This window comes from Lepidochelys kempii, chromosome 20 (genome assembly GCF_965140285.1).
Source record: "Lepidochelys kempii isolate rLepKem1 chromosome 20, rLepKem1.hap1, whole genome shotgun sequence".
Taxonomy (NCBI): Eukaryota; Metazoa; Chordata; order Testudines; family Cheloniidae; genus Lepidochelys; species Lepidochelys kempii.
The window spans coordinates 20,492,799-20,520,705 of NC_136399.1; the positions used below are offsets into that span (position 1 = coordinate 20,492,799).

General features: G+C 37.9%; 2 protein-coding genes and 1 non-coding gene across 9 annotated transcripts in view; all 3 read left to right on the forward strand.

Annotated features, from left to right (window-relative positions):
- Positions 1 to 27,907, forward strand: part of LOC140900697 (uncharacterized) — a 96,721-nt gene that overhangs the window by 31,217 nt on the left and 37,597 nt on the right. For 3 of the 6 annotated variants that reach the window (XR_012155696.2, XR_013634863.1, XR_012155697.2), the window contains exon 2: positions 25,855 to 25,886. The exons of 2 other annotated variants lie outside the window; for them this stretch is intronic. This is a non-coding gene — a transcript (uncharacterized LOC140900697). Of the gene's footprint in view, positions 1 to 18,437; positions 18,471 to 25,854; positions 25,887 to 27,907 lie in introns of those variants that run through there. One more of the 6 variants, XR_012155698.2, reaches the window with a different exon arrangement.
- HOXC6 (homeobox C6) lies at positions 4,666 to 10,339 on the forward strand. 2 transcript variants are annotated; one of them, XM_073318358.1, is made up of 2 exons: positions 4,666 to 8,237; positions 9,008 to 10,339. In XM_073318358.1, exons 1-2 carry the CDS (start codon positions 7,838 to 7,840, stop codon positions 9,346 to 9,348), a joined length of 741 nt encoding a protein of 246 aa, XP_073174459.1. In that variant the 5' UTR covers positions 4,666 to 7,837; the 3' UTR covers positions 9,349 to 10,339. The 2 variants fall into 2 exon arrangements, with proteins under 2 accessions (XP_073174459.1, XP_073174460.1); XM_073318359.1 differs by having other exon boundaries at positions 9,032 to 10,339.
- On the forward strand, positions 12,070 to 14,952 carry HOXC5 (homeobox C5). The gene is made up of 2 exons (XM_073318364.1): positions 12,070 to 13,142; positions 13,792 to 14,952. Exons 1-2 carry the CDS (start codon positions 12,686 to 12,688, stop codon positions 14,004 to 14,006), a joined length of 672 nt encoding a protein of 223 aa, XP_073174465.1. The 5' UTR covers positions 12,070 to 12,685; the 3' UTR covers positions 14,007 to 14,952.

A 27,907-nucleotide genomic window follows, 5' to 3' on the forward strand; every position in this document is an offset into this window, starting at 1 on the left:
TTGTATCTGGGTCATTACTACACGAATACATATTATTTTTCACTATATTTTTGTTTTTTTCTAAATTCTGTCCAGCAAATGCTTTTGAGAAAGAATATTTGAGGCTAGTCATTTAAGATCTCTTTGCAGCAGACAAAATTAAAACTTTAGTGAATGTATATATATCATGTATAAAATGTATAAAAATCATGATTTTTCTCTAATTATTTTGTCTCCCAACATTCACTAAAGTTTATATATAAACTTAAAATGCATAATACTTAGGTATCAAAGAATACCTGTTCTTATCGGAGGAAAGTTAGATCTTTTGTTACTAGCTCTACTAAAAATAAAATAAATTAAAATAAAATAAAATCTCTTGCAGATTTCAGTTTAATCCTATGAAATTAAGGTTTGATCACAGAAGGCCTTGCTACATTTAAGCGGTTCAGAGCTTTGGGAAACAAAGTGATGCTAAACAATGTATCTCTATAGATAATGTGTCCACTTTATAGTTAAATAAAATACAATGCGGATATAGCTCCAATAAGTTTCTAGATAGAAAAGTAGATCAATAGATTAAAGCTAATATGATTGCAAGTATATATGAGAAATATCGTTGTCAAAGTGTATGTACAAGCCGAGACAGAACTTTAGACATCTCAGTAGGTATTCAATTATCCACAGAAACCAGAAGAAAATAGCTGACAAGCAAGAATCTCAAAGAGTAAAAGGTAAACTGGTGTTTAAATTCATATGAATCTGAGATTACATACAGTGTTTCCAGTTTCTGGTTTTGTTTTTGTTTGTCGCATGTGGACACACCTTTCTGGAAAAGTCTAAGCAAGAATCTGGTTCGGTTTGGTCAGTTTAAGAATGTTGATTTCCCAGGGGCAAAAACCAACCCAAACCCCATGTATATTTCTAGCGTCGAAATAATATGTGTTTCCTAGATCTATGTTGTACAATTACTATCGTTTCCACAGGTACAGAATTTCTTTCCTCCTTTCATTCTGAGCGAGTGTTTAAATATCTGCACATTTTGTTTACTTGTTTTGTATACTGCCACCAAGTGACAGAAACTTGCAAACCAGAAATTTTGCAATTTGGTGCCTTTTTGTGGGGGTGGGGAGGTGGGGAGGAGTGGGCAAAATACCCTTACTTGAGTACTTGCAAAATGCTGGACTACAATAAAGGCCGGATTTGCAAGGAAGTTTTAGTACCTTAAAAGAGTCAGCAATGTCTCTCTCCCCACCTCCCCTGGAACGTCCATAAACGGCCCCCTATTAAGGTATTAGCTGAACAGTACTTCAAAAAGTTTGGCCTCTAAAACCTATTTGAAATTCCTCCGATGCACTTTATACCCATTCACTATAAGTTTTCTTTTTTTTCTTTCTTTTTTTAAAGCCCCTTTCGTTCCGTATTCCCGTGTTTTAAATCATTCCAATGTACGTGAACTCATAAAAATAGATAAGGCATGTCAACTTGGGAACGATATTTCCCCTCTTGAAAATATGAGTGTATTTAAGCAAATCCTGGAATATTAAATTGTAGCTCGATTAAAGACAATGTAAATGTATAAATTCAACAAAGTGCACAGAGGTTGTCTCCAAATATATAGTTTAATTCTGTCTAAGTGATCGCCTCTGAAAAAGCATCATTAAGGCAACTAATATTGTTTCCTGAATTATTATTTTTTACTTGCGACCTAAGATTAAATTTCTGCTTTAGAATCTGCGAACAATAAAATATAAAGCTGCCTATAGTTAATGACAACAATTTTTCATTGTTGAGTTATCCTTCCAGAACGCAATAAAATTGTATTCCTTTTATTTTTAATCCTTACACTGAGCACAAATAGTTGTGTATCTATATTTCTCTATCTATAGATATAGATACTCTTAATAATTTTAGCTACTAACCATTGCCCGCGTCAACTCAGTGACGTCATAAATGCAGCTATCTTGAATGTAAGAAAAAGAAAAAAAGAAAAAACCCACCCAAAACATGATAGTAGGGAATATTTTCACGCAGCCAGACAGAATAACCAAGCTAAACCATAGTTCTCTGAAATGCACAGGGTGTTAGGAGTTTGCAGTGGTACCTGGTTTTAACATGTAAGGCATGACATACATGCGATGCAGTCTGATGCACTCATTCGTCAAACTAGATAGTGGCTGAGAAATAAATGTTCCTTGATCAAATGGAATATGAAACTAATGTCCGTACTTTTGTAAAAGAGATTATAAGGGTGTTTTTTTTTTTTTTTGGCAATTACACAATGTAACCCTCAATTATTTTACACATATCAACATTTTGGGGTTTCCCCAGCACTGAGAATGAATTTGTTAACTTCTAAAGTGCCACAAGTCCTCCTTTTCTCTTTATTCGTAAGTGCATTTAATTAGCAAACATTTGACGTAATGTTACATTGAAAATTGGATTATATCCATGCATTACTCATCATTACATAGCATATGAAGGTGCTGACGCTAAGTTTAGCAACAACATTGTTACTTGGCAATTTAAGACAAAGAGAAGTTCCATTTCTGCGGAGAGGTTTCGATTCTGGCTTCTTGTGTTGGGGTGCTTTGGGTCATCAATAAATCTGGTAAGGCAAAAATAAATAAATCCACATATTAGAAATTGTATTTCAGGCATAATAACCGTCGATTTCAGTTGCAATAAGAATTCAAATGAACATAAGCAAACGCTCAACAATGTTAGAAAGAACTTCAAACCTTGGTAGAAAAAGGGAATAAATTAAATAGTGCAATAGATTAATTTATCTTCTCTCCCCGCCACCCCCACCCCCTCCATCTCCCAGTTTCCTGTTTATGAGATATGTGTTTTGACAGTTTCCAGAATTCTGTCTTCTTTTTTTTTCTTCTGGAAATGCGTGCAGTGATTACAGAATGGCGGTTGCAAACCTGAGAAAACTATGCTCCCTTGTTATTTTAGAACTATTATTTTTCAGTTTTGAAACTAAAGGCTAAATGTTTTCACTTTCAACTTTCTGTGTGTGGTGAAGATGAGGCGTCAGGCAGAATCTTTCTTTCTTTCTTTCTTTCTTTCTTTCTTTCTTTCTTTCTTTCTTTCTTTCTTTCTTTCTTTCTTTCTTTCTTTCTTTCTTTCTTTCTTTCTTTTAAAATAACAGTACATTTACACTTATTTCCATCAGCCATGCAACCCAATTAATAAAATGGCTGGTGCATAGAAAGGAGTCTTCCTTCTAATTATACCAAACTTGGAATGCACTTTGTGGTAAATATAGTCTTTATAACCTGTCTTTAGAGATATTAGACACACTTGCATACAGGACTGAAGAAATGGGGTTTATATAATAATAACATAAATAATAAATAATAATGATAATAATAATAGTCTCCTAGGAAAGAGGTGGAAAATGAAAAAAGAGAGAGCTCTATTATTGCTAATTATTGTTCGGTGCGTCTTTGTCAAGAAGATGCCTTGAAGTGGCAAATAAACCTGCCAAATAGCCTTCCCTTTTCAAAACTATCTGTCTGCAACACTGAAATAAAGTTTAAACAGTCCATCAAGAGCTGAATAGAAAGTATGCAGTAGAAGGATAGATTTCCTCTTCTATTTTAATCAGAAGCTGCCAGACTCTTCGTCCTCAGGTTTAATTACTGCAATATAACTAAGGAAAGAAGAGACTCAAAACAATGCAAAGCATTTCAGGTTGGGAAATAGTAGCCTATGGCGCATACGTGCCAAGTTATCCTCAAATAGATTTTCTTTTTTCTTTCTTTTTTATAAGAGCTATTAACATGAAAAGCAATATTCGACTAGGAAAGCCCGTGCTATAAAAACAGGAATAAAAAATAAATTAGAAGGCAAGAACTCACGTGCGCAATACATGCCAAGTTAAAAAAAGACCGAGATAACATATATGAGGTAAGATCAGCTAAAATCAGGAAGATATTGAATGACATCACTTGTTTACATCTACCAACTACAAAATATTCAGCTCAGATATAAATACACACCACCACTCTCTTTATATAGTTTATGTGTTATATATGTGTATGTGTATATATGCGTACTGCTACATTCATATTCTACATGTATATATAGGTGTGTATGTATATAAAGAATTTCTAGTTTGACTCTACACATTCGTTTTATATAATATATATATAGTATATATAATGCAGATACATACATGCATACACAGAGATAATATGTATTCAAAATATAAACTCTTTGTACTCTCTCTCTCTCTCTCTCTCACACACACACACACACACACACACACACAGAGGGAATTCTAATATGTGTGTTGAAAATATAAACACTTTCTCTCTACTCCCACTTATAGAATGCTAAAATGTATATTCATACTGCACAGGAACATCAAGTAAATACTTCTGACCTATATTAACTTTTGGTGCACGTTAAAAGCACCCAGACACAACCTGTATTTATGAAAAAGCAGATTTCTACGTCCAGGCAATGCACTGGCTAACAGAGTGTGATTGCTTTTGACTACATTTGTGCTATCAGCCTCAATTGGTCATTCTGACTGTACCAAACAACAAACCCATTCCCTCTTAAAACAAACAAACAGGCGTCTAAATTTGCATTCAGGATCTAAGCAGAATAGGAACCTGACAGTAGCATTTTATTAAGGCTGTAGGGTGTTGGGGGGGGGGGGGGGAAGAGATTTGGGTTTGTTTCCTTTCAGTAATTAGTGGGGATAGAAAACACATGTGTTGGGATTGGATTTTTTGAAGGCTTTTTCTAAATCAGTTCATCAATTCGCTAATTATGGCTGGGAGAGAAAAAAATTTCTCCCTATACATATTTTTTCTCCCCCCCCCCCCCCCGTGAACATCAGAGTGGGGAGAGGGGTAAATGTGTGTGTGTGCGTGGGGGGAGATATGGCTTATGAGAAGTGGATGTTATTTCAGATTTCTGTGGGCTTTTATTTTCTGGGAACAAAGAGCAACTGCTATTAAAGAACTACTCGAAGACTTGTGCATATTTCCACTGCTGTGTAGCAGTTTTAATAAAACATCTGTTCTTGCTTCTGCTGATGAGTTTACATAATTGTTTGCAGACCAATTTAACCAGAAATAGCCCTAGATATTTCCCTGTACATGTTTTCATGCGGGAAAATAATAAATACCTTTTGTAAGTGACATACCTTGATGAAATACTTTCGAGAAATCCCAATACTGGTTAAAATATAAATTGAATAAAAATCTAGTGCATTAAAAACGCTAGACTGAGGAGTGCAATCAGTAGAACATAATCTAATGATGCCTCATTTATATTTGCAGGAGTTTTTCTCCCAAGAACCCTGGTTTTTCAGGAGGGAAAGCATTCTATTTTAAGTTTCTTTACGGCAGCTGTTTACTGTTCACTATAAATCGACCAGACTTTTAAGTCTTGCCCTCTGTTTAGAGAAGTAATAAAACACTTAACTTTCTCCACTCCTAGTCTCACGGTTATCAGACAGGTCTTTAATACAAGAGCCCGGGAGCACCTATACAAAAATTAATTCCTCCAAGCCAAGACTTTCCCAAAACTTTAACAAGACTGGGATTATTATAAATGCATCTTTATAGGTGAAAGAAACCACATGAATCACACCCACATAGAATTATATCTGTATATCTTCCAAGGATTCCTGCTACTTTCAATTTACTCTCCAAGTACATTTGGACCATAAGTAACACATAAGGTAAGGCAACATACCAAGAGGAAGCAAACGACCTCCATTCATGCATGCATGCATGCATGCATTCAGTTTATTGTACATTGCCCCAGTTTCATATCTGGAAGCAGTGCAATCGTTGGTTTGCAAAGTAACCATGGTTTCAAATGAGATTGTTCCTATACGACATATAAGTACATACATATATTTACAGTTATAATCTATATAACATATATGTATCTGTAGACACATGCATCTGCATGTGTATGTGGCTGGGTGTGCAATATGTCAACACCAGGGGGATAGCATATGTAGTTTTTTTGTTCCGTTTTGTTTTGTTTCCATAAATCCCCACGTATAATGGCTGGGGAAGAGGGAGAAGAGTGGGGAGACAAGAAACCAAACTAAACTTCGTTTTTTGGAAAATACCAGTAAATCGTCACATTGGGCATAATTCGTATATCTCTACTAGGCTGGTCACAAGTTGAACACTGTAGAGTGGGAGCCAAAGTATGGTCAGCAACAAGGCACATGTGCTAAATAACATGGTGTGTACTTCCAGCTATCTTCATTTTGGTCAGAAACTTTATTTTATTTTCCTAGTGACACTCAAGGGAAGCCTTAATGTTATAGAAGATGAATACACGAGCTTTTTTTTTTTTTTTCAGTTGTAGTCTCGTTTATGGCTTTATTGCCACCATTGATTACTTTGCTTTGTTACACAGAGGAAAAAGATCATAAAATTCTTTGGCATCCGGGTTCCTGTTATAGCTAGGGGGGAAATATAGCTTTCCCCCTCTTCTTTGTCAACTAAAATGTTTTAGGGGAGACATCGCTAAAAAGGAATTAAGTGTACTGAGTAATAGCAAGAAAACACCTTCAGATGTTCGAATTTTTACCCTGCAACTTTGAAAGCCTGCATCTCACCAGACCACTCTACACAAATCCTAAATTTGAAGAAAAAGGCCAAGGGTTTCTTGGCATAATTGAATTTTTAAATAGCAAGCCACGAGAATGATGAATATACCTTGCAATATTTACAGATCAGCAGGTATGTTTTACATTTAAGGAGCAATTTATGGGACTGGATTGAAATTAAAATTAGATTAGCTGCCTTCATTTCAATTAGTTCTAGGTGCAATTCACCAAGACAAGAGATAATATAATCCTCTTTAATCTAACCAAATATTTGCAAAGGAAGTTTCCTAAATCTGTTGTAAATATCTGAAACCATAAATTTCTGTAAACGTAAACACGAGGTGCTGTCCTCAACCAAGACCTCAAAATGTACTTAAATTGCAAATAGGAAAAGTGTGAGTTTTGTTGCGGTTGCTGTTGAAAATGTAAATATATTCTAACAGTACCAACCAATGAAAATTACAAAAGGAAATATTCAGGACAGGAATGTCAAACTGTACTAAAAGAGAACATCTAACTTCCAGACTAACGTGAATTCGGAATGTTGTCTCTTTTTATTGCAACTTCCTTCCAAATCCATAGTTCAGGAATGTTCTAAAAGCCACATTATCAGTTGAGCAGTCGCCATGTCTTTTTTCTTTTTGCTCGCTTTATGTAATATTTTCTCATAAAGAACACAACCACTTGACTCCATAATATTGACCAATGCTCCATGAGAAAACGAAGAAAGATGGATAATTTATGAATTAATCTTCTGTGGGCACGTGAGATGTATTACTTTGAATTCTGGGCTATTTTGTTATCAGATATCAGGAAACCATAAAAAATTCTGTGCTTCAAAAGCTCAGTGTTGAAAAAAAATAATAAAAGAGAGAGCGAGCGAGAGAGAGAAAGTTAGATTTGGTTGTGAAATTTCAAATTTAATTCAGATGTGTTTTTCCCTAAGAGCCCCCCCTCCTTCAAAATCTCCCCCCACGCACTTAATATTTGCTTTCCTTCTTCTAAGCCATCTTATATTTAGAATTTTCAAGACTTACTTTCAATGCATACTTAGTTTCAACTGGGGAATCAACACAAGCAAAAGCAATTTTTCCCTTTCTTGACATCTAGCTTCCTATTGGCTCAAACCAGGTCAGCTGACTTTGTCATTTTGTCTGTCCTGGAGTAGAGCCTTCCCTATAACAATCTAGTTCAGACTACAAACTGGAGACAGAAATAAATATTAAAGAAATCATACACCCAGGTATAGAGGAAGATATGAATTCCTATTTTACAAACCCATCGTTATCTTGCCATCTAACCAGTGGCCAAGATGTGCTACCCAATGTAGCTCTCAATTCAACGGCTTATGACCCCGTCAGGCATTTTTCTACCTATGGAGCAGCCGTTGCTCAAAACCGGATTTACTCTTCTCCTTTTTATTCACCGCAAGATAATGTTGTGTTTAGTTCCAGCCGAGGACCATATGACTATGGATCTAATGCTTTTTACCAAGAAAAAGACATGCTTTCTAGCTGCAGGCAAAATTCTATGGGACACAATACACAGACTTCAATTGCACAGGATTTTACCAGTGACCAAAACAGGAACACTTCGCAAGAACAAAAAACTAGCATTCAAATATATCCATGGATGCAGCGCATGAACTCCCACAGTGGTAAGTTTTACAGCTTGGAGATATAAATTAAATAAACTGAACCATCTTTACGACTATCTCCCTAGCAGAACAGGCTCAGCTACTTTTTATGGCCCCATAAAAACAATAATATAGCTCCTTCACAGTTGCCGCTACAGGCCTTTTATTTGTTAAGTTGTTGCAAGCAAATATGGCTTGTTATGCTCTTTCTAATTAAAAGACTTCGAGAGTGTAAAATATCTATAATAAAGTGCAGTGAGCTCTTCTTTTGAGTTAAGTACAAAATATTACTTGGGTAAAGTAAGTTTTAATGATAGGTGAGTAAGTACTTTTTTTTTTTTTATTGAGACGGAAGGATATGTAAAAAGGATCCCACTCTGTGACAGATTTCTACATAGGAATTTATGAAATTATGTTGATAACACAAAAGAGGAAGAGTCCATTTCTAGTAATTAAGGCAACACTTTAGGGAAAACCCCTAGTTTTCTTTTCTCCCTCTCTGTCTCTCTCTTTAGTTTTGGGGGTGGGGGGTGGGGGAATAATTAAAGCAAGACTCTCCAAAGCTTTGCAAGGAGTAGCATGCCTAGATTAGAAACCATTTGTGCTGCAGGGGCTGAGTGTGTTAACTTGAATCTGGGTAAACAGGAGCTAAGAACTGGGGAGGGGGGGGGTTGACAATAGGGATGTAGGATGGAAGGGAGGGGGCTAGAAGGGGAATCGATTTTGTGGTTTCAGTGATCAAAATAGATATGTCTTCACTAAGGTATATATGTATTACTAATTAGTTTTAGTTTGCTTTGTTTCTGAATCTCTAGGTGTCGGCTATGGAGCGGATCGTAGAAGGGGTCGCCAGATCTATTCCCGCTACCAGACCCTGGAACTGGAAAAGGAATTCCACTTCAATCGCTACTTGACAAGGCGGAGGAGGATTGAGATCGCCAATGCACTTTGCCTAACGGAGCGTCAGATCAAAATCTGGTTCCAGAACAGGAGGATGAAATGGAAAAAAGAAAGTAACTTGAGTTCCACTCTGTCTGGGGGAGGAGGCGCAGGCGCCGGGGCAGCTGCAGATAGCTTGGGTGCAAAGGAAGAGAAGCGAGAAGAGACAGAGGAGGAAAAGCAAAAGGAGTGAAAATTGACGGCTCAGCCCCTCATGCCCCCCCCCACTCCCCACCCCCACCCCTCCCCACCTACACGCTATATTTATCACTGGCACAAGTTATATGTTTGGCTACATTAAAAAAAAAATAAGAGCCAAACGTGGACATGAAAGACAGACCTTCCCCCACTCTCACCCCCCATTCCCCAATATTCAGTTCAGAACTTGCTCCACAATCCCTTTTAGGTTTTGAGTATAAACCTTCACCTACCCCCATCTTGCCTATTTATCTAACTTTGAACACAGGTTTCTTCCTAAAAAGAAATTGGCTTGCAGGAGGCAGAACACCCTGTAGTGTTGCCTAGTTGTGTTGGGATGATCCTTGTAAGATGGACTCTATGCAGTTGTTTTATTATTATTATTATTATTATTATTATTATCATCATCATCATCCAGAAAACGAGTTTCCCACCATATTGAAAATAATTCCCTGAAATCTCTTTCCACGTAAATATAGCATTTTCAAGAGTAACCTAATTGTATTTAAACAATACCTGGGCTCATCATTGCAAACTGTGACAGTTTATGTGTGAATATTTTTAGCTGTATTTGTGGTATCTGTATTTATATTTATGTTTAGCACTGTAATGTTCAACAGTATAAAGTGAATGGAGGTCTATAGCAGTAGAAAAAAAACAAACCTTGTGTTACACCCTCTCATGTATAAAGATCATGTCCAGAGGACTATTGTTGAGTATTTAATAAAACTGAATATTATTTTTAAAGTTTACAGACTGGCCTCTGAGATTCAATTGGAGCCCCTCATGTTGATAACAGGGTGTTGGAAAGTTCACTTATTCTCTGTGTGTTTTTCCTAAAAAATCAAATTCCTGTATCCTTCCCCTCCACACACACCCACCTCCTCCATACTTCTCTCATTCAAAAGTATTCCAAAAGGGGAAGTATACATTTTGCTTTGTCTCCTTTATTTAGTCTTGTTACTATATTGTTAAAGGGCATCACAAATCTGTGCCATACCTCTCGCTTCCTGATTAAAAAAATGGATTTCCAAAGTTCAAATAGTATTTTTATTGCAATCCTCAGCAGGCAATTCACAGGTCACAGAATGTTTGTTGTTGTTATTCAATAAATAAATAAATAAATAAATAAATAAATAAATACATGAATTTGAAATTGCTGATGAACACCCAGCTTTAAGCAGTCACACACTTTTCCAGACTTACTTAGACCGTTTCTATAGAAAAGCTGGCACTCAGCAGAGGGTAATTGACAATATCATACTATGAAGTAAACAATGCTAATATTACACTACGGTATATTGCAGACTTATATAATATGTTACGAAGGCTTGAACACAATTTACATTTTATATCATCTGTGGTATATTCAGTACAAAGGCATTTACCAGTGGTAGGAACATTCTGTATCTAACACGTATTGTGGTACGTTAGGGGCATATCTTTCCTGGAAGACCCACCATACTCTTAGAGTTTGTCTTAAACAACCAGGATTCGGATGAAATAAAAAGAGCAGGGAGGTTTTATAATCCCATAATTTGCTTATTTTCCACCCCCGCTTGTGTACGTTACTTAAAACGGCATAAGAAAGGAGAGCAAAATATGCATTTACAAAACAATAGTCTTGCTACACAGTAAAGGAAACTGGAAGGTTAAAAAGAAATAAACAAACTTGTTTCCCTGGTCTGAATTTTAATAGAAAAAATAGAAATGATATAGTTATGAACTAGAAATTATGTAGTTATATAAATATATGTCTGTATATATATATATATATGAATATATATATGAACTGTCATAACATTTAAAGCAACAAACCTTGAAATAGATTTTAAGGTTGTTATTGTGTGTATATTGCAACACGCACGTATTCTTGTCTTAAGGCAGTCTAGCAGAAGGAATCATATTTTAATGCAATCATTTAACTAAATACCCTTGAAAGGAGATTTGATTTCTCAGTAAGCATCAAGCACAGGTCTCCCTACTTCTTCAAGCAGTAAACTGCAGTGGTAAAGGTAATAGAAATTGTAAACTTTCGGTCATTACTGTAGATACATGACAGAAGCAGCCCATGCTTAATACTTAAGAGCTTTTTTTCACATATACCGAAGAGAAGGCATTGTATGTGTTTATTTCATTCACCTAAGCCATGAAATATTTATGGGGAGGTAACTTTATGGGATTCCCTGCCACTGAATACATAGACTGATATTAACACATAACATAACGCACACAGAGTGATACACAGAGCTAGAGTGTAGATATATATATATATATATATATATACAGCTATAAACAGCAGATGTGAATAGATATATATTCAAATCTGCTGTGTATAGCTGCATATTACAGGAGATTTAGATGATAAATCATATGTGCATTCATATGTACAATGTATACGTATATGCAATATAGACAATGTATATATACTGTATATATTATATATGTAATGTATTGTCTGTAACATATATTACAGACAATACATTACATATATTATATAGTATATATATGTGTGTGTGTGTATATGTATGCACGAACTGATATATTATTCTAACAAAATAAAATATAGCGACTAACAGTTCACACTAACGCATTTTGTGATTTAGAAATACTAAAGCGTTTCAGTCTACAGCAAATACACAAACATATCTATAGTAATACAGATACGCATAGACACACATATGAACGCCCCCTTCCCACCCAAACACAGCTAGGTAAGTGTGTTTCTCTAAAGGTGCATATAAACCATACGTTGCTATTATAGCCACATAATATATGCGCACAAAGAAAATAAAGCGAGAAGGTATTATGGCATGTATCTAAAAATATTTTGCATCACTGGCTTTCTCCCACACAAATACGTCCATGCCCGCTTCTGAAGCTCTGTCAACACAAAATTAGCCAAATCTTCCATTTCTTAAAAGGCTAAAGACTTTTATCTGTTGGCCACTCTACACCCAAGCCCAATGTATACACTGAGGGGGGGCATGGGAAGCCGTATTTTATGAAGCGTTGTACCACAGGCCTAGCACCAGGTGACGCTATAGTCTCGTAGTCTTGGTTTTTACTTGGGGCCTTTAGTTTGCTTTGCCAACATATCAGATACGTTTCACAGGCTTCCATCAATAACCTCCTGGGGTCATCAAGCCAAATTTATGACTGGCCAACACAGTCACGTGATTCTATTTAAACATGCCTTATTTGGGCAGCGCACATAGAATAAAGAAAGAAGAATCTCCACCTATAAATTCTGCACTTTAGAGAACAAAAAACCCCCTGAACTTCAAAGGGCCACAAATCAAGCCTAATCAAAAGGGTGCAAAAAATCCGACATGAGTTCTTACGTAGCCAATTCGTTCTATAAGCAAAGTCAAAATGCTCCTGCCTATACCATGCAAAGTTATGGGAATTATGGATCTCTGTCTGAGGTTCAGTCATCCAGGTATTGCTACAGTGGGCTGGATCTAAGCATCACATTCCCATCCTCTGGTTCTTCCAACTCTCTGAACGGTTTGGACATGTCTTCAAGCCCTAGAACTAACCCCGACCGACCTTCCTGTACAGTCATGGGTTCTTCAGGGCACTCTCTAGCCAGAGACGACCAGACTACTCTAAACCCAGGAATTTACAGTCAGAAGGCTGGTAACACGGCGTTGGAGGATAGATCTAAGGGCACTGGCGAGATCAAAGCGGAGCCCGTGCAAACTACACAACAAGGAGGGCAACAACTGCAGCAGCAGCAACCACCACAAATATATCCGTGGATGACCAAACTACACATGAGCCATGGTAAACTTTCACTTCTTGATTTTGTTTCACAGGATTTGCCTGGTTTTATAGGCCATACGGGGCAAATAATAAAAAAAAAACTAAGGTCGTAAATTTTACGACTAAGGCATCAATTGCTCGTAAAACTGTCCACTAAAAGGCTTAGAGGCTATATACGCCCAAATTTATGACAGCATAATTGGATCATAGAAACAAAACGTGTATAAAAGGCAATATTCCAATTTTTTGGAGGGGGTTTTAAAAATACACATGTTCTTTTAGGCTTCTCTTTAAAAATATTAACCCCCCAAAAAACATATAAAAAAGTCATCCTGTCTACATAGACTTGTTTTTCTTCCTTGCACCCTCTCCAGGATAGAAATCCAGCCCATGAAAATATATTCCCCTCTTTTGCACACTTTCTTAATGTTTAACAGGGAACAGGTTCTCTTCTGCTCAGTCTGCATACGTTTGATCTTTACAAACTTTAATCTGAAGGTGTTTATAAAAAGAGAAGCTACATGTTGACCCTGGCCAAACCTTGAAGTCCTAGGCAGATACAATTGTCCTGGGTATAACCGAGGGGACTTATTTATATTCTGTTGTGTTACTATTTATTTTTGAAACATAATTGTTTTGGCTTTTCATGTGGTGTCTTTTATTTTTGCAGAAACAGATGGCAAACGTTCCAGAACTAGCTATACTCGCTACCAAACTCTGGAACTAGAAAAAGAATTTCATTTCAACAGATACCTCACACGCCGGAGGCGCATTGAAATTGCCAACAACCTGTGCTTAAACGAAAGGCAAATCAAAATCTGGTTTCAGAACCGGAGAATGAAGTGGAAGAAAGATTCCAAATTGAAAAGCAAAGATTCTCTCTAAGTAGAAGGATGACTCTCTAAAGAGAGAGTCAATAAATATTTACACGAGTTTGGTTGTAATCTACCTTCAAAAAAACTTTTCTTTTTAGGGTGGGGAGGGGGTCGTGTTGCTGAATGGACTGTGTTACATACCCTCACAAATCCATCAGACAAAGGAGTTATCTTATTAGTATGCAAAAACCTGCTCTTCGCTTCATGCAGAACTTAGTGTATAGCTCTTTAGATTGTTACTCAATGTTCTAACCTGTACGTTCTGGGGGGCGGGAGGGACTATCATAATCATGTTGCTCAAAAACAATCCGCAGAGCTAATGGGTTATATTTTATCAGTGCTAGAATAATAGCAATAGCAACAACAATAATAAGCTGCCTACGGGAGAAAAAAACGCAAAGTAAGTTGTCTAAAGTCACAGAATCTTCCTGAACTGTCTGCTTAATGTTAATAGCAGAAGGGAAAATGCGGATATATTTTACTGTATGTAAATTAACCTCTGTATCCTCGGGTTGTACGTAAAAGACCTGACATCTCCACTGTTACTTTCTGAAGCCTAAAAGAAAAATGTTTACCTTGTACGTGGATTGGATACATCCACAGCTTATTTCATAGATGCACTTGTCCTCAAACATGGCAAAAAAAAACCTCTGAGACGAGTTGGTTTCTTTTGTTGGTTTGTTTTGTTCGGACTTAGAATTCATTATTTTTTTATTATTTGCATATGAAAAGAAAGGAATGGACTATGAAATAATCGGCCTGAGCAATCATCCGAAATACCTTGTGCAGAAGAGTAAAGCATGTGGGGAAAATGAATTATCTGGACCTAATATTATTGTGTATTTATTTGTTGAGTAATTAATGTAGATTTGCTAAATGCTAAAAATATATAAAAAAGCAAAAATTTGTACATCTTTGTTTAAATGTAGTCCATTTTAATAACTTGTTTTCAATAATGTACGCCGTATATTTATTGGTTGCAGTTTCATATGTGAAAGACCATGGAACTTATATTTTGTCATATTAAATAAACACTAAATAATACAAAACTTTGGCGTGCCAGCTGAGATTAACCCCTTTGTGCTGATTTTCCTTCTTAGAGTTGTATTCAATCCTGCTTCTAGTTAGCTTAAAAATCTCTCTGGAGATAACAGGGGCAGAATGAGGGATCCATTTCTTACTGTACACTTAAATACCTCGACCCAAAAAAGCTTTGAGTTATGTGTGCTTTTCAGTGGTGGGGTCTTCTGATTGTAGAGTGCTAGACAGAACCATCTCTGAATAAAGTGCAGGACTGCTGTTACTTCCAGCATACAAATAATATGGCAGCGTTTTCTTCTTCTAAACCAAGTGAACTCCTTTTAGGCTCTATATTCATTTCCCCCAGCTGACAGATGGCCTCTTCTGCCAGGAATCTAGTTTTCAAAGACTCCCCCAAGTGTATATGTATAGTTCAGAGAAAATACCCTTCCCAAAACAACCCACTTGATACCGCTAAACAGTCTTTTAAAAGGTTGAGAAGCAACTTAAGAACGCTCAGGCACAACTCCCATTGGTTTAAATGGATGTGTTGCATGAGTTGGTGTCTGTACAGTGATATGTAGGCGCCGTACCTTTTAGTGGCTATAGGCCCTATCCTATTCCCATTGAAATCAATAGTAAAACTACCATTAATTTAAGTGGGAGCAGAATGAGGCCCATATTCGAATAGAGGTTCAGGGTGAAATTCTGACTCCACTGAAACCAATGGCAAAGTTGCTATTGATTTCAGTGGGGCCAGGATTTCACCGGCAAGGTTTAAGGTGGAAGTTTAGGGTAGACTTTTTAAAGTGCTCGTTGTGAAAGTTACTTTGTCTTTAGGATGCTACAAGATCTGAGTATAAAATTACATTTTCTTTGGTAGTTAAAAACTTATACAGGAAATCTCTATACTTTAAAAATGTATTTAGAACCACTGTTTTCTAACCCCCTGATTATTGTTATTGTAATTATTATTGTTATTTAATGTGATTGGCCTAATTTAGTATTCTTGAGGTCTGTTCTATCTATCTATCTATCTATCTATCTATCTATCTATCTATCTATCTATCTATCTATCTATCTATCTATCTATTCCCATCCACCCTATCTCTCTCTATCTCTATCTCTCTCTATCTCTCTATCTATCCCCATCCACCCTATCTATCTATCTATCTATCTATCTATCTATCTATCTATCTATCTATCTATCTATCTATCTATCTATCTATCTATCTATTCCCATCCACCCTATCTCTCTCTATCTCTATCTCTCTCTATCTCTCTATCTATCCCCATCCACCCTATCTATCTATCTATCTATCTATCTATCTATCTATCTATCTATCTATCTATCTATCTATCTATCCCCATCCACCCTATCTATCTATCTATCTATCTATCTATCTATCTATCTATCTATCTATCTCTCTATCTATCCCCATCCACCCTATCTATCTATCTATCTATCTATCTATCTATCTATCTATCTATCTATCTATCTATCTATCTATTCCCATCCACCCTATCTCTCTCTATCTCTATCTCTCTCTATCTCTCTATCTATCCCCATCCACCCCATCTATCTATCTATCTATCTATCTATCTATCTATCTATCTATCTATCTATCTATCTATCTATCTATCTATCTATGTGTGTCTGTCCATATATATGTATGTGCACACACGCATGCATACAGGCAGACAGATACACACACACACACATATACAAACACTTGCATATATACAATTATATGTGTGTGTGTCTGTATACAAACATATATTTGTCTATTTGTATACATACACACCATACCTATAGACAACACACACTACTAAGGTCATCCCTGATGTGTCTTGAGAGCTATTTACAGTAGAAACAAATGCTTGAAGAAGCCAATAGCTCCATAAAACTTTATAGCATTTCCTTTACACATTTCAAACAATGGAACAATTTCCTGAACCTGGAAACAAAAGTTTCTTTTAGTGGTAGCCTGGAAGTCTTTAAGGGTACAATTAGTAGAGCGTGGTCAAATGTGGAGTGTCTATATGGCGTTCTTATTAAACATGGAGTTAGGAGCCTACCTCTTCCTATAGTTTATTTATTTATTATTAGGCAAGTTACAAGTATCAAGCAACGCTTTCAGAAAGGCTGTGACATTTAATTTTACTGTCATTTATCAGTCAATTGAAAATTCCTTTTATTTTTCTGGAAGAACTGTCATTTTTGCGTTCACTGCAGTGAAATACGGCTAAGCAAATCAAAACTAGGTTTGGAAATTTCATTCTGCTTGAACCAGGTTTTGCTTAACGCTCTGGCCCTCTGACCATGTGGGCCTTGGGTAATTACAAATAGAATAATAGAGTCTTTTAACTATTCCTTTTAGGTTTTTATTTTCTACCCATGCTGTGTAAATCTATTGAGAAATTGCTCAAGCACGGAAAATGATTTGGCGTATACTGGTGGCTGTTCACTAACTAAGTAGTTCTGTATCTAGTCTTATTCTCCTTTCTCTTAAACACTGTATTTGTTAAAGCGTCAACAACATCTTTCCTTTCTCCTTGATCGGTAAACTGTCAAGAAACAATTAGACTTGACAGGTAAGGGTTAACAAAATCAGATCCATTTTTGCTATATCTAAGGGAGGAGTGGGTTTTGCTGGTTCTGTTTTGTTGTTGTTGCTTCTTTTTTAAACCTAACACATACAACTCCAAACTTTTTCATTGCCATAGTGCGAAGCAACAGTGCAGTTAGTTATGATTAATTAGGTTAATCCTGACTTTCCCGGGGTGGGGGGGGGGCATGGATTTATTTCAACCCCTCTTTTTTTTAAAAGAGTCATGTTCCAGGACTGATTCATTTTTTATTGTTGTTTTTGCTGCTTTCTTGAGAGGTTTTGTTTTTTCCTGTCTGTCTCACAATCCTTTCCCAAAGATCGCTGTAAAACCAAGAAGGAAATAAAAAATGACTTACCTTTCCCCTGTCATCCGTGTCAACCCAGTGTGAACTTAAAATGGCCCCAAAAAAACAACCACAGACCAAAGTTCCATTTTTTAAAAAAAATCCTGCATTGTTATTACTATTAACATCATCATTATTATTGAGCAAAGGGCTTTTAGTTTAACTGAGAACATGAGAACATTAGCAGAAATACTCATGGCTTCTATGTGAATTTAGTAGTTTAAAACTTTTGAAGGTTATTTATGTGGATGGCCCAAAGCAAAAGCCCTGAATGGCTCTCAGAGAACACGTGATGTCATTAAACTAAGTTTTATGGTTTGGGGGAGCTGACAAACCCACAATATATTTACATCATATATAATCTTAACTGTCCACCATCGCAGCTGCTAGAGCTGTTTAATGCTGGGACAGTGGGACAAGGCATTTAGTGTGGATTACGGCGTCTCAGACTGCTGTTAGTGAAGGTACATCTTACCAAATGGATCCCAAGCGATCTCAGTAAGTTAATTTTCCCCCCTTCTCTCTCGCTTTCTGGGGGGGAAAACATCCATTGCACCCAGTGAGTCTTATTAAAATAGAGCGTTAAACTCTGATGGGCATGGAATTCTGTAGATACTGTGATGGGGGAGGGCTTTGCTTCTTTTACTGTATGACAAACAAGTATGTATGCCGTTTTAAAGTAACATAGAAGGCGTATAAGGCGAGTAGCAGTCAGGAACCTTATCTAGAAGGAATATCAGACACCCCCTCTCTTTCCCCAGGGCTTGTGGAAATTAGATAAGGCCAGAAAGCTCCATATATTACTGGTTAAGCAGAGACATTTCTCCCCCCACCCCTGTCCTACCCCACTCTCTCTGTAGACAATAAAATACTTGAAGAAAGCGAAAGGTGGATGATCGGGGTTTTTGATTCTCCTCCCCCCTTTGGTTTTAAAACTTTGATCAGATAGTTTCGGTTCCTGCTTGAGTTATTGGGTTTTTTTTAATCTTTGGGTTTTTTTTAAGAACCACAGTATAGAGTTTGCTGTGTGTGTGTGTGTGTTAAATGTTGCTGGGTGGTGAAGTGCATGCGCATTGCTGGGGGGGGGGGGAGGTTGAGCTAGAAAGAGATCTGGAAGTCTGACTTCTGTACTCCTTTGATGCTGTTGGCAGGTGTGTGGAGGGAGGCATGAACTCAGAGCTATGCGGGATTGGAACTAGGCCGAAGAATTTGTAAACTCCCTGTCGCAGATAAGGCTACAGAGACGTGGCATTTTTTTTTCTTCAGAAGACTGATATGATCAGATTACACAAAGTGCCATTAATGCAATCTCTGTTTCTCTCTTTTTGTACTCCCCCCTCCACAACCAGGAGATGTTGCTCTTATTCCTTGTGAGTCCTTGGCTTAATGTAACAATATACCTCCAATGGATAGATTTCAAACTCGAGCAATGCAATCTCAAAAGGATCTATCGAAAATGGGGCAGGCCAGAGTCCAAACACCTGTCTGGAGCACTGTTTGAATGCAGAGAAATAGACTGCTGTCCTGAATGGTTTCCCTTCAATATTGTTTGCAACACACCTAGGCAATGGTAGTTTTGGGAACGTAGGGCCGGGGCTCATAACTGAAATCTAACCACAAAGACTATATTATATTCAAAGTTAGACATGTCATATTCAGTGAATGGGGAAAAAATTAGGAAATGTAGCAACGACTGGTAAATACGTAAGAATCCCCTGATACTGCTTGTGTTGTCTCAACTGTACTTCTAGAGAGCGTCTTGGTTTGTTTATATACCACATTCTCCCTCCCCCGCCCCCAGTCCATACAACTGCCTTCGGAGCGCTGAGCTCTCTGGATCTAAGAGTCAAGAGAAGTCTGCAATCCCAGAAATAACTACTACTTGGCCTGTTTTATTGGAGTCCAACTCGCGATCAAAAGACCCTCCTGTTAAACAGCGAAGTGAAAAGAGGATTTCTCTAGTTCAAAGGAAAAGGAAGGAGGGGTGTGTGTGTGTGCGTGTGTGTGGGAATCTGTCTGTGAGGGGGACGGGTGTGTACATGTGAAGATATAAAATGTTTTGTTGCGCTTAAAAGAGACGGTGCAAGGTGAAAGTATAGGGCAAGTATATCCCACGAGCTCAGCTCCCGTTTAGGCGCCTAAATGTAGAGTAGGTTTCAGAGTAGCAGCCGTGTTAGTCTGTATTCCCAAAAAGAAAAGGAGGACTTGTGGCACTTTACAGACTAACAAATTTATTTGAGCATAAGCTTTCCTGAGCTACAGCTGAATGCATCCAATGAAGTGAGCTGTAGCTCAGGAAAGCTCATGCTCAAATAAATGTGTTAGTCTCTAAGGTGCCAAAAGTCCTCCTTTTCTTTTTGTAAATGTAGGATCTGGACTTTCAGAAATGTTCAGCACCCAGTAGATCCCTTTGAGAACAATGGAGAATCACACACACGAACAATCTAAGGAAAACCTATTATTCTTAATTGGAGTTTACTGGGAGCTGATCTCTGACCCAAAGAGCCCAATTCTGCATTATCTACATCCCACAAGGAGACCAGTGGAGTTTTTTTGGTAGAGTTGAGGAGAAAAGGAGGATCCTGCCCAGTAAGCTTTAGGGTCTTTGCCCTCCAAACTTTCATGAAAAAGGTGTTCCTGGGGAAAATGAGTTTCTCCAAGCAAACAGTCTTCATTTTCATTAGGGATTTGAAAATCAGGACACTCCGTATACTGGGGAGGGGGAGAGGGGTAAACTCCGTCCCCTTATAGGAAACCAAGCAGAATTGTGATCATAGGCCCCTGTGTGTATACATAGGCCAGATGCCTTCAAGCAGGTGTTGCTCCTGTTACTTATGGTCTTTATAAGATGCTTCCCAAGCCTTTGGTCTCAAATCCAGGCTCTGATCCCACCTCTACAACTCAGCGACAACTTCCAGGAGATTCAGGCCTAAATACTCCTTGTTACCTAGTTATTTATGTTGGGATAAAGATTCAGCCAGTTTCAATAAACAGCAACACTTGCTGAGTCCCTCAGTAAGGTGCTCAGTTAATTTAACACGCTCATCATGGATCCAGATTCTGTTCCCCTTCACACCAGAGTAAATGATGAATCATTCCAGATTTGCAGTGTGGAGGGCCAGAGCAGAATTCGATATGGTCAGGCTATTTCTACACGCTGTAGACACTCCTTCAGATAGGTGATTCTTTGTATAGGCATAGGTGAAATCCTGACCCCACTGGAAAAATTCCTTTGGCTTGAATGGGGCCAGGTGTGTGCTAAAATAAACCAAACTGTAGTCCTTTAGTTAGGGGAAGTTCCCATTGAAGTATATGCTAATTTTGCCTGAACAAAGACCCCTGGGTGTAGAATATTTAAGTTTGTGTATAAGTAGATACTATGAACATACATGCACCCATAAAGTACACCCTTCATGTGTATCCAGAATATAAAGTGTCATACAAGAGATATACACAGTGATGTGGTGTATGTATAGAGATCGATACATGCTTATTAAATATAGAAGCAACATCGGGCCTAATTCAGGCTGCGTGTAACTTCATTGACTTCTGGATAGTTACAACTTGGGACTGATCTCTGTTTTCAACCTTCTGGGATTTTATTATTTATTAATTATTATTATTAATAATAAAAATGATTTGACCAAATTCTCCATTATGGGCCAAACTTTCAAGAGCCCTGCACCCACATTTGGGGCCAGATTTTCCAAAAGGTCTCCGAAGCCAGCAGCTCCACAGTGTTTCCCTTATGGCTCTTTTCCCTAAGGAGCTACGTGTCCAGCCTGCACGCCCAGCCATATGTGTATACATCTGCCCCTCCCCATCTTCTGTGTAATATTGGGTGAATTCTTGGGCCCCTTAATGGTGCCATGAGTTCCTTCTGGTGCGAGATCGCTCTTCCGAGGAAGAAGGTGAGCTGGGTTTGGCCTCTGCTCTTTGCCACAAAACTTGAGCAGTTGTGACGACTAGGAAGATTCTAAGTGGAATGGGGCAGGGGGAGGACCCAGGACAAAGACATTTTTTGCCCACCCGCTCCTTAATTTCTTCCTCTCCAAACAAACCAGTAGATTGAGATCACTTCTGCTGTTCACATTGAACCGGGAGTGGCAGCATCGGATTGGTGTGGCACTGTTTTAAGGCTCGGCGCAGAGGAGTTAGCAGCCTGGAAAGCGTGGGGGGGAGAGGCGAGGAGGGGGGGGAGAGACAAGAAAAGGGATGCCCTGTTAGCAGAAATAAATCGCAACTGCTTCCCGAGCCTTCATGCCCGTTGCGAAGCAAAAGGCGGCCTCGCTGCAAGGCTAGTAGTCACTAGGCGCGGTAGCTCATAGTTCTAGGTTTTCTGGGGCGAGGCCGGTGGGTTCCATGCTGCAAAGCGCTGAGTGAATCTGGAAGGTGCGGAGCTGTTTCATCGGCAGGTGGCTTCAATGCAAATCTAGGCTCCAGCCCGCACGTGGGTTTCCAGAGGGTTGTTTTTCCTTTTTCTTGCCTGACCTACAACTTGTTCCAGGTTTAATAACAATATAACAATGGGGGTGCTCGAGTGGATAGACTGGAGAGTTAAGGCTTAAACGAACTCAGGCTTCGTGAAGATGGAGTTGCATATAAAAACATTCCCCAATTTCTCCATAGATAAAGATTATTTTAATATGTAGTGTGACCAATCCTCTACTTTGCCAGGGGACACACACAGCCATAACTCCGTGCCTGGACAGAAGCTTTGGCGTTTTGTATCGCAAATCACATTTCTCTTATGAACGAAGAACCCAAGGGTCCAATGAATTAAGAAGTTTCTTCATAAGGAAAAGTGGCACTTTTGAAAAGCAGCCATTTTAGTCGTGATTGAAAAGAACAAGTGCTCTGGATTTCTTGGTGCTCTGTCTCTTCCCTAACCCTGAGTTTCAGGGAAGGAAAAACCTCTCTCACACAAATAAACTGATTCAATTGGTTTTCACCTGGAAATCCTATTCATAAAGCCCATTATTTGTTTGTGCTTCAAGAACAAGATTGATCAGGCCCAAGAGTTGCTAGTTCATTTCATCTTCTCCAATGGGGAAGTTCTTGCCATCTGAAATCGTCAACTTTAATTTAGGTTTCTCCAGAGCTAAATATTTCTGAAATGTTATGATAAATGCACTGTTTGTGTTTCCATCCCTATGACTCTTCGCTGTATTATTATTTTTTCTTAATGTATATGTGGTTGGCTAACATTTCACCACGAGAAGATGGAAAGTTAGCCTGGAAGATTTGTGTACTTTCATGGCACCCAAAATATCCCAAGGATCCCAGCAGGCATGCGCAAAGTGAAGTCACGTGATTACTGTTCGCCAGTCAAGCAAAGGGGTTTGCACACACCCTAAGATATATTAAAAAACAAACAAAAAAGAATTAAACATCTTTTGATTAGCAGAAGCAAATGTGACATTCAGGCAAGTTTGTCACTATATCAGTCATCTCCCCTTCTCCTCCGAAAAGGTGATACAACATTAGCATGAGCTTGATATTTTACCTAAGGTTGCACCGTTGTGGGAGAGTTTATTTTCTTGGAACATAAATACAGTCCAAGTTCTGCCACAGATAGAGGATAAATCACAGTGCTCAACTGTATTCATCTTTGTGTGTTGTCAGTTGGGATATTTGAGATTCAGAGGCATTCTGCTTAATTTGGAATTAAAATTGAGCGAAACCCTACTTCGCTGAAATTACTTTACCTGCAAGATATTTACACATCGCATTTTAAACTACCTGTTTTGGGAAAGGAGGGGATACTACTTTAAAATAACAAAGCTTCCTGGCATTTTAGTACCTTAAAATCCTACATTTCGTACTGGGAACATTTTTGTTAAAGATGAACAAACTAAATACAATAACAATAACCAAGACGGCAGAAAACCATGAGTTAGCAACTCCAAAATTGCAGCCACTGCGAGTCAATGTAATTGGGTTACATCCTATTATAACAGTGGGGATATTTTATTATCTATTGTAAGAAACAACCAACATCTGTGCTCGCCTTGAACAAGACTTGCAAATGCGAGAACCTCATTCCACTTTTTTTTTAAAAGGTAGGGTTATAACTTTCTTAGTCACCCTCAGAAGATTGTATACGGAAAGGTTTGCAGTGGGCAGTTGCCAAAGAGATGCCATATTCCAAAAGTAAACATTTATTTGGTCCTTTACAGCCACCATATTTGATGTGCCTTCTAAATAGGATGGCAAAGGGAAGGGAGAGTACGGAGGTTTTACATTAGGGACAGGATCTGATTATTTCCAAGCAATCCTTTGCAAGGCAAATTTAAGGAAATAATATTTTCCAATTGTCCTCCTTTCAATAAAGAATCGAAAGTGCTTTAGTTTCAGTGCCACACCCATAATGAAAAATAACCCTTCAAGGCATCTAAAAGCACGTTGCGGAGTATTGCCAAGGGTATCAAAAGTAAATATTTGTATTGAGCACAGTCTAGAATGCTCTGAGCTTTGTTATGGGTACTATGAGACTTAAAACCCTGCATGTCTGACACAGGAAGAAAGTTTTGGTGTGACTTGAAATGTAGATATATTCTTTCAAGAGGGTCTTTCATTGTCTAACTCTTCCTTCAGTTATAGGTTTCATGATTAATTTTTAAAAAGTCAGTGTTGTAGCTGGTAAATTATTGTCCTTTCCTCAGCAGATTTGGCTGCTTTGGTTTTTAGCTTACATAACATTTTTTGAAAACTGTTTCCGTTTCAGGATCAATAAAATAGCCATATTCAAAATTTTATTTGCCACCTTCGTACCGTAAGAATTAAAAGTTTTTTTTAAAAGGTTAATATTAAACATTCCTCTTTACAAGAAAACCATTGCGCATATTAATTACCCATGTGAGTGGAACTATAATGCCTTCGAACATAAGTTTAGTGTAGTGCTGAATCCAGAAAAATTGGCTAGCTAGAGGTGGAATGAAGAAATCAAAATATCCAGCTAAAATAAGGTACACTCCAAGGGTGAGATTCACTTTGTTTCAGTTCGCTGGTCTCGGTGATTCTCCCAGTGGTTTTTAAACATCATCTCCCCCTTTTCCTCTCTCTTTTAAGAGCCACGGTGCAGAGATCTTCTGCCTATGCAGATTGTACTGATGGATTGATTTTATTGATTTAATATCTGATTCTGAGAGAGCATTCCTGTCAAATGATGTTTTGATCTGGGTTTTCCCGGTCAAGAGTTGAATTCCGAGTTATCGATTTTTTCTTAAACTTGCGATTTCCCTTTTTCCTGGCAGATATGAATGTAGTTTCCCTTATTACCCCTACACGAATTGGAGATGCCTAACCGTTCACCATATCACTTCTTCATTTAGAAGGAGGAAGCCTTCCCCAGTGCGAATCCCCCTCCCACTTTCGCTTCATTGTTCCGCTGATCAAGATTGTTGGTTATTATTTTTTAAATTCCATATTTGTTTTCCTAGCCAAACCAAAAGGCGAGAGGATTTGAGGCAACAAGATAGTTGGATGTACATGAAGAAATGTTATTCCCCATCCCCCACCCCCCTTAGAGTCTTTATTCTGTATCCTATTCATTTTCTCCTCTTCCTTAGTAGATATATCTATATAGACATTATATATATATAATCATTTCTTGGCACTCAACAGATTTCTCTAATTCATGTCTCAGCAACAAAATAATCACATGGGAAGAGAGAGCTGCTACTGTTGACCTTTCTATTTATTTCTGTCCGCGGCAGGATTAGAGTTTGCTTGAGTTTAGGTAACATGCACTGGAGTGTAATCTACAAGGAACTGGAGTCAACTTGAAAGTGCACATAGCTAGAGTTTATGGATGATCCTGTAGGGCATAGCGTGTATGTATTTTTCTTTCTTTAAAAAAATGAAACTTTCTTTTCTGTAGGTTTGGCCATGACAAAATGGAGAGAAACAGCAGTAAGTAATTCTTTTTCTTTCTTTCTTTCTTTCTTTCTTTCTTTCTTTCTTTCTTTCTTTCTTTCTTTCTTTCTTTCTTTCTTTCTTTCTTTCTTTCTTTCTTTCTTTCTTTCTTTCTTTCTTTCTTTCTTTCTTTAAAACAAAAACAAAATCAATGTCCTTGTTTTTTAGACTCACAAACCGTGATTGCATATATTTTGTTTTATCTTTCACAAAAGGGATGGCTGACTAGACTTTTATTACAGGAGGTTTTTTCCTGTCAGGAAGGGAGGGGCGGGGGTTGTAAACGAAGGTAGGTGTCCGTTTTGATCTGTCGCTAATCACAGGAAGTGAGGGGGTCTGTGTCCTTAAGGTTGTAAATTCCACAGATCTGCTTTTACTTACATTCTCAAAGGTACCTCCGAAAAGATTTTTTTTTAAATAATCTCGTGCTATGGTCTGGAAATTGTCTATTATGCCCAATAGTGCTCTGCACTGTTATCGTTAAAAACAAAACAAAACAAAAATAGTTGTATCTTTTGCCTGGAGTCCCAGCCTAATCTGAGGGAAGACATAGTGGAAATATTTGTAGCTGATTTTCTGCTAAGGCAATTAATAAGATCTAAAGACCCATTGGTACTGGAGATCAATGCACCAAGTAGCTTCCTAAAAAAGGTCTTCAGACCTCCGTCCCCTTGTTAACTATATTTGACCTAAAAATATTGAACGTATTTTGCTTAAACATAGCCCAAAGAGAGGTCAACTGAGCGTCTCCTATGGGGGAGGACAGCTATTTATTATTATTATTTTATTATAGTTTGTATTGAATATTCCACTAGGTTGATAGGTTTATATAATTAAAGACAAGCTAGAGGTTGATTGTTGTTTTTTCCTCCCCTTTTCCTTCTGTTCCATATTGTGTACTTTTGTGGCTGTGATGCATAATATCCAGTAGGAGAAAATAATACTTTACAAAAATGACTAAGATTTGTGATCTAACTAGGCTTCGCAGTAATAAAAATAGAAACATACACACACACCAGCTTTCCTTGGAACTCTGAGAGCTAAAAGGTTAGATACATGCTCAGGAGGCATATAGGCAGAGTAAGACTTTGTGTATGCTTTCTTTATTGCTATATCTGATTAAATACATTTAAGTGCGAAATTAACAGATTATCAAAGAGATCCCTTTTCGACATCCACATAAAAATGGTCTATGCCTACGTGTGTGTATAATCCGTGCTGAAGGCTAACTTCTTTCCGTACGGTAGCATTCAGTCAATCTCTCTCTCCGGCGTGGTGAAAAGTGACTTCTTTCCATAAAATAGCATTCAGTCTCTCTCTCTCTCCCTCTCCCTCTCTCTCTCTCTCTCTCTCTCTCTCTCTCTCTCTCTGTGTGTGTGTGTATACACATTGTGCTGGTTTTATAAGACAGTCAGTCAAGGTACGATGTAAATGAATGATCTAATAGACATTCTCCAATTAAAAACCAAAAGCCCCCGTTATTTTTGCTTCCCTGACACTCTGGCTAGGAATAAAACATATGACTGTTAAGGAGAGACGGGAGTACTTTACATCTGTCTCTGCTTTTCTTGGGTACCTGTCTCTGTCGAAATTAATTCCCCATAACACTGTGGAGAACAGAAATATAAAGCTTTTTTTTAAAAAAAAGGTCCAGTCTCAAAGTTGCTGGGTCATGTGCAAACGAAGAAGTGGAGTATGAACAACCCTATATGTTATGTTAGTTTACTACCATGCTGCACTGGCTGATGCACCATCCCTGAACTAATATCTAATTCCTCTTAACTTTTTCCAAATGGATGCTTAAAATAAGATTTTCGGATCTAGGAGTCTGTTATTATTAATATTAGCTGGCATTCTGTTCTGCCGTCATTTCATCCCACCTTCCACTTTTTCATGGAGCTAGTCCCAGCTGCTAAACTCTGGATGGAATCCAAACAATCTGTTGCCTTCACAGCCCCGTTGCAATCTCATATGGGTACATTTCTGGTACCCTAGGTGTTCATCTTTCCCTTTCCCTA

Coding starts and splice junctions, on each gene's coding strand:
- HOXC5 (XM_073318364.1), top strand. CDS start 12,686: ATGAGTTCTTACGTAGCCAATTCGTTCTATAAGCAAAGTCAAAATGCT. Junction 13,143..13,791: donor CAAACTACACATGAGCCATG/GTAAACTTTCAC, acceptor TTATTTTTGCAG/AAACAGATGGCAAACGTTCC.
- HOXC6 (XM_073318358.1), top strand. CDS start 7,838: ATGAATTCCTATTTTACAAACCCATCGTTATCTTGCCATCTAACCAGT. Junction 8,238..9,007: donor GCGCATGAACTCCCACAGTG/GTAAGTTTTACA, acceptor AATTAGTTTTAG/TTTGCTTTGTTTCTGAATCT.